Genomic DNA, 6,789 nt, shown 5'->3' with positions numbered 1-6,789 from the left:
GCCACCGCACTCCAGTCTGGGCGACTGAGTAAGACTCCAACTAAAAAAAAAAAAAAAATTCCTCCTTCGAGGCCAGGTCTGGTGGTTACATGTCTGTAATCCCAGTACTTTGGGAGGCTGAGGCAGGAGGACTGCTTGAGCCCAGGAGTTTGAAACCAGCCTGGACAACATAGTGAGACCTTGTCTTTACGGAAAAAAAGTTTAAAAAAATTAGCTGGGCATGATGATCCCACCTAGTTGGGAGGCTGAGGAGGGAGAATCTCTTCAGCCCAAGAGTTTGAGGCTGCAGTGAGCTGTGACTGTGCCACTGCACGCCAGTCTAGGTGACAGAATGAGACCCCGACTCAAAACACACAAAAAATCCCTTTCTAATTCAGTCCAAGCACTTCTGCATGGCATCAAGATCTGGGAACCCAACAGAAAAGGCCCGCCTTTTCTCGCTTTTGCTGAGCGTGCCCTCCTCCCGCCATCCTCTCACCCCACCTTCAAGGCTCATCGCATTTTAGTTCCCCTGTGAATGGCCGCAGCAAAAGCCCTGACTTGACTCTAGGCGCCAGCATGGAACCATCTGTGTGACATCACTAAGTCACTTACGTTTGGTTTTCTCATCTATAAAATAAGAGTGATCACCATGCCTGTCTTGCAGGATTACTGCCAGGATTAGCCGAGGCAATAGATGTAAATCTCTATCGTCACGACATGACACCAGGCTCTCTGTAAATGTCCCCCATCCAAGACCCATTTACTTCGGTCTGTGCCTCAAATCTCAAGGTGCACGCGCGGCATCCAGCAGAAGCGAGCAGCAAAGGGAGCTAAACGCGTGAAGTTTCCAAAAGGATTCCCGTCCGGGATCTTAGTAAAATTACACCGCGGCCCAGAAGGTGGAAGTGATTCCCGTCTTTCTACAACCGGAGAGAGAGAGAGCGGCTCGAAGGCTGCGCGGCCGGCCCGAGACTCGCCGCGGGAAAGTGGCGGGGCCTCCTGACTGAGCATCCCGCGCACCCCAGGCCGCGGCCGCCCACGGCTCCCAGCGCATAACAGACCCCGTCGCCCTCGCAGGCGCCCCTGGCGGGGTCTCACCTGGCCCTTGGGGCACGAGGCCTCGGCAGCTAGCGCTCGGTCCGGTGTTGCCCAGGGCGGGCCGTCCTAAGTCCGTCTCCCTCTCACTTTGGCCGCGGGTCGCCTCTCGCTCCGCCGCCTTCCAAAGCCCGCGCTCCCGTCACGTGACCTGCCCGCCGCGCGCGGCCTCCTGGGAAGTGTAGTGCAGGCCCCGACCCCTCAGATGGCTGCTCTCGCGATACGGTACCTCCAGGAAGAAAGGACGCTCTCACCGACGCTGCCCTTCCTTTCCCCACGGCTTGCCCCCACTGCACCCGCATCAGGCGTCCACGGGCGCCAGCTGCCGCCACCCCCCGAAACCGCAGGACTACCAGTCCCACAATGCCACTTGCCTCGGGGCACTTCCTCTTCCGGCCGAACGAGGCGCCTGCTTCTGCCGACGTGTTTTTCCGGTGGCGGATCGGTGGCTCGCCCAGAGCCCGGCAAAATGGTGAGCTGGCCTAAGGGGAGTCCCCGGCAGAGCTGTGAGGACCTCTCGGGTTCGGACCCACACCGCGACGCTCTCGCGGAGGCCTCAGACGCCGGGGATCCAGAGGGCCAAGGGGTGCGGGGCTAGGGTGCTCCCTTGCCAGGACCTCCTTAGACTCCTGAACTCGTTAAACGAGATGCTGATCGCGCTGGGCTTCCGAGCTCGCGGGCCGTGAGGATGAGGAGTGTGGGGTGTCTTGAAAGCCTTCGAGCGCGTGTCTCTGTTACCTGCGCCGTCTTGGGAACCTTCTCCCTCCCGCGCCGGACCCCTGGCCGTCCGTCCAGGCCCCGGGCAAGTGTCAGTTCCCGGCGAGGCGCTTCCGCCGTCGGGCGCTGGGCCACGGCCGCCGCGCGGACCTCCGGCCACGTTCCGTGGGCCTCTTTGTGTGGTGCCACGCCTCCCAGGGACCGCCGTCTGACGCGCATCTCGCTCTGGGATGAGGCCTGTTCATCTTTGTGTGCCAGTGTGAGACGCTGGGCCTGTCCTTGGGGCTCGGTAAATGGCCGCGATTGTCTGTGTCGCTTCGGGGGGAGGGGACATCGTTGTCTACTGAATTGGAGTCCAGTGTCCCTTAGAACAATGGGTTCCGTTTAGGTCTCTAGAGTTGTTGTGTTCTGGATTTCAGCAGCCTCGGCTGATGGGTGACTGTGAAGTTAGCATTTGTACAGAACTTCAGCGATGACGGGCATTATCTCATAATCTTCCCTCCAGCCTTAGGAAGGAAACAAACAGGGGTGGAGCCGTGACTACATCGGGCACAACACTAGATGCTCCAGCGTTCATCATTCTTATATTATACATCAATCCTGTATGGATGGCATAAGAATATAGGTAGAAAAGTGGTTTGAAAATTTGAAAAAATGTAGCCAGGCGTGGTGGAGTGCAGTGCCCCTGTAGTCCCAGCTAGTCCGGGAGCTGAAGAGGGGGGATCACTTGAGCCAAGAGTTTGAGGCTGTGGTTTTGCGACAGAGTGAGACCTCGACTGGAAAAGCAAAACAGGCCAGGCACCTCAGGATTGCCCGACCTCAGGGGTTTGTGACCAGCCTGAGCAACTTGGTGAGATCTCATCTCTACAATAAATCAAAAAATTAGCTGGGCGTGGTGGCTCACGCCTCGTAGTTCTAGCTACTTGGAAGGCTGAGGAGGAAGGATCACCTGAGCCCAGCACGTCGAGGCTGCAGTGGTCCTGAGTATGCCACTTTCCCAGGAAGTGCATACTTTTATCACATTTTCCTAGTGGTCAAAGTCTTCAAAATGCTAAGGTCCATTGATCTGCAGCTAATCACCTTCTGTGTCTTAGCTTCTGACACTCAGTAGCCTTTCTTGTCTCATATTGAAAAGATGAAGTACCACCTTCATTTGTAATTATTGACCAGGTGTGGTGGCTCACACCTGGAATCCCAGAACTTTGGGAGGCCAAGGCAGGAGGATGGCTTGAGCCCAGGAGTTCGAGACCAGCCTGGGCAACATGGTGACACCTCATCTCTACCAAAAAAAATTTTAAAAAGCCAGATGTGGTTGTGAGCTCCTGTAGTCCCAGCTACTCAGGAGGCTGAGGCAGAAGAATTGCCTGAGCCTAGGAGGTTGAGGCTGCGGTGAGCCTCAGTGATGGTGCCACTGCACTCTAGCCTGGGTAACAGGGTGGGGCCCCAACTCAAAAATATAAAATTAAGGCCAGGCATGATGGCTCGTGCTTATAATCCCAGCACTATGGAAGGCTGAGGTGAGAGGATTGCTTGAGCCCACGGATTTGAGAGCAACCTGGGCAACTTGGCGTGACCTCATCTCTGCAATAAATCAAAAATAAGCCGGGCGTGGTGGCACATGCCTGTAGTTCCAGCTACTTGGAAGGCTGAGGCGGAAGGATCGCCTGAACCCAGCAGGTCGAGGCTGCAGTGGCTGTGAGCGTGCCACTGCACTCTAGCCTGGGTGACAAAAGTGAGACTCCAATTCAAAAAAATAAAAAAATTAGTCGGGTGTGGAGGCGGGTGCGGAGGCGGGTGCCTCTGGTTCCAGCTACTTGGAAGGCTGGGGCGGAAGGATCTCCTAAGCCCAGCAGGTTGAGGCTGGGGTAGCCATGAGCATGCCACTGCATTCCAGCCTGGGTGACAGAGTGAGACTCCAACTAAAAAATGTGTGTGTGTGTGTGTGTGTGTGTGTGTGTGTATAATTTTAAAATGTAAAAAGTATGTAGCTAATTGTCACTCCAGCACTGAATCAGTTGCTGTTGGTTCTGAAAGCTTGCCACGTTTCCAGGCTGAAGTAGGCCTGTAGCAGTCACAGCAGCACAAGGTTCTTTGAGAACCCCACAGTCTCTTGAGGCTGAAGCCGTGGGGTTCCTCAGTGGCTCTGATCCCATGCCCTCCCCTAGGAGCTCGAGGCTATGAGCAGATACACCAGCCCTGTGAACCCAGCGGTCTTTCCACATCTGACTGTGGTGCTCTTGGCCATTGGCATGTTCTTCACTGCCTGGTTCTTCGTGTATCCTTTCACCAAGCAGCCGGGGGTCGGGGTGAGTGGTGTGGGGGCTGAAGGAGAGACCACACCAGGCATGTGCACCTGCCGGCTCTGTCCAGCGGGTTGGGGATGACAGGTAAGGAGAGGAAGGCTGGTGATGCCCAAGTCCAGGTCGTGGCCTTATTTCCCAAGTTCAGTTCAGCGTGGTCTGCTCTTCAGAGTTCCAGGACAGTAAGCAGAGGGCCTAGCTGGAAGCGTGAGGGTAGCCCCAGCCCCACCACTCAGGAGCTGCATGACCTGGGGCAAGTGACCTCACTCCTCTGGGTCTCATTTTCTTCATGGGTGTTGGAACACCAGAGTCCAAGTCACCTCTTGGGCCCCGCCGCCTTCCTGCCTCAGCCAGATGGCCTCCCAGGCAGCGGTTAGCCCATGCCTTTCTCCCAGAGAGCCACTGGCCAGCCCCTACACTCCACAGCCCATCTCGCCGCGCTGCCTTAACATCCCTGCCCAGCTATGAGGTCACCTCCACCAAGTACACTCGTGATATCTACAAAGAACTCCTCATCTCCCTGGTGGCCTCGCTCTTCATGGGCTTTGGAGTCCTCTTCCTGCTGCTCTGGGTCGGCATCTACGTGTGAGCGCCCAAGGGTAAGAGCTGGGACAGGGAGGGAGCTTGAGCCTGAGAGGTCTCCCTGTAGCCACGTCAGCAGGCCCTCAGGCTCCTACTGGCATGACCCCTGGGTTAAGGGAGGCCAGCCCGTGGAACTGGTAGGAACACTAGACACTAGCCCATTTCCCTTTGCCTCATGAGTCACCTGCTTTGTGAGCTCTGCGTTCATACTGCCTAAGCCCTCCATGTGCCTTTGGGCTGTTTGTAGGAATGAGCACCAGACATACATTTGCATTCTTTGTATTTTTTTGAATCAGGGTGTCTTTGAATCATGCAGGCTGACCACAGCCTCAATTTCCTGGGCTCTAGCAATCCTTCCTCCTCAGCCTCCCAAGTAGCTGGTACTACAGGCGCACACCATGAGGCCCGACCAATTTTTTTTTTTTTAATTTTGTGAAGATGAGGTCTGGCTATGTTGCCTAGGCTGGTCTTGAACTCCTGGGCTCAAGCGGTCCTCCCACCTCGGCCTCCCAAAGTGCTGAGATTGCAGTCATGAGCCACCGCGTTCAGCCACATTTGTGTTCTTACAAGTCATGCACCAGTGATGTGGAGAGGCTGCTGAAAGGTGGGCAGGCTGGCAGAGGGTCAAAATCTGGGACTTGGCAGGGCTCAGTGGCTCAGTCTGTAATCCCAGTCGAGGTGAATGGATTGCCTGAGCCCACGGGTTTGAGACCAACCCGGACAACTTGGCGAGACCTCTTCTCTACAGTAAATCAAAAATTAGCCAGGTGTGGTAGCATGCGCCTGTAGTTCCAGCTATTTGGAAGGCTGAGGCGCAAGGATCACCGGAGTCCAGCAAGTTGACACTGGAGTGGCTGTGAGCATGCCACTGCACTCCAGCCTGGGTGACAGAGTGAGCCTCCAACTCAAAAAAAAAAAAAATTGGGGACTTAAAACTTGCTGCAGATAATCCACCAAGACACTGACAGTTGGCTCAGGTGGCTCATCCTCAATGGTGTGTGCCTGTCGGCCCTTGCCTGAGTAGTGTGGGGTGCAGGGAGAGAAGGCGAAAAGAAGGGTCATCCATCTCACTTGACACCCCTCTCTTTCAGGTACCAGCCAGGCGGCTTCACTGAATCCCTGCTTTTGTAAATTAATTTTTTTTACTGTGCTGGAAGCATCCTACTTGCTACTTTACAATAAAGGCAGATGTGTGACTGTCCTACCTGGTGCCCTTCCTGCGGGGGTGGGGGCACTGGGACCTACATGACTCCCCCAGTCCCACCCTTCCCCATTTCTCACCACCTTCCACATGGGTCTGGCTGCCGGGAGCCCTGTTTTCCACCTTTGGGGGTGCGGGTTGTATGGCAGGGGTATCTTGTCATTGGGATTTAAGGCTCACCTGTGGGTAGGAAGGGCCCTGGCCTACCCTCTTCTATTGTTTCTAGAACAAACTTCTCTGGGAACCCTCAACAATCCAGTCTCTCCTCTCCTGGGCCAATCCCTACCTGTGAACATAGCCACCCTTCTGTGGGTGGGGCCCCTCACAGGCTCAGCTTGTCTTGATGTGGGGTTTTTCCCTAGAGGGCCACTTAACTCAGGGCAGTGGCTGGGTCAGGAGCGGGGGCGCAGCTGAGTCCATGCCCAGCCCCTGTAGGAAGCTGGGAAGGATAAGGGGTGTGGAACAGCCATCTGGCTTTAGGTCCCCAAGTGTCCAGGCTTTGCAGGTAGAACTTGGGGCTCCAGTTGGTCCTAGACCCATGGGAGACGCTCTCTCCCACCAGCCCAACCCCAAGGAGTCGGGAGACAGGCTCAGCTACAAAGCAGTCTTTATACATTTATTTATATATGTATATTTACTTCAGAGGAAAGAAGTTCGGGGACAGGAAGCCAGCAGGCCCGGGGCTGCTTGCCTTGCCCCCTGGGAGTCAAGAGTCGCACACGATAAATATGAGCCCAAGCTCAGGAGAGGAATTGGAGTTAAGTTGGGGGGACGCTCTGTGCACACGTGGGCTCCTAAGGAGGCAGGTGTGGGTGGGGCATCTGCACTGGGGGCCTATGTACAGCTTGAAGCTGGGGAAGACTAGCCCAGTGGTTGCAGGAACAGACGTCAAAGGGGGGGGGGGAGGGAGGG

General features: G+C 55.7%; 2 protein-coding genes across 2 annotated transcripts in view; one reads left to right on the top strand and one right to left on the bottom strand.

Moving 5' to 3' along the window:
• The window catches only part of FEN1 (flap structure-specific endonuclease 1), a 3,838-nt gene extending 2,389 nt beyond the window's left edge, over positions 1–1,449 (bottom strand). The window contains exon 1 of the mRNA XM_008052148.2: positions 1,081–1,449. The gene's annotated coding sequence lies outside the window, so the exon portion shown is untranslated. The remainder of the gene's footprint in view (positions 1–1,080) is intronic.
• LOC103253950 (transmembrane protein 258) overlaps positions 1–5,877 on the top strand; it is a 21,984-nt gene extending 16,107 nt beyond the window's left edge. The window contains exons 1-4 of the mRNA XM_008052147.1: positions 1,421–1,549; positions 3,960–4,069; positions 4,557–4,693; positions 5,768–5,877. Coding sequence (XP_008050338.1) covers positions 1,547–1,549; positions 3,960–4,069; positions 4,557–4,683 — 240 coding nt within the window. The 5' untranslated portion in view covers positions 1,421–1,546 and the 3' untranslated portion in view covers positions 4,684–4,693; positions 5,768–5,877. Of the gene's footprint in view, positions 1,550–3,959; positions 4,070–4,556; positions 4,694–5,767 lie in introns of the transcript that reaches the window.
• Positions 5,878–6,789: the final 912 nt, after the last annotated feature.

This window comes from Carlito syrichta, unplaced genomic scaffold (genome assembly GCF_000164805.1).
Source record: "Carlito syrichta isolate Samal-C Ts95f unplaced genomic scaffold, Tarsius_syrichta-2.0.1 Scaffold258390, whole genome shotgun sequence".
In the NCBI taxonomy this organism is placed as follows: Eukaryota; Metazoa; Chordata; class Mammalia; order Primates; family Tarsiidae; genus Carlito; species Carlito syrichta.
The sequence above is the reverse complement of the archived record's forward strand: the minus strand, read 5'-3'. Positions and strand labels throughout refer to the sequence as shown.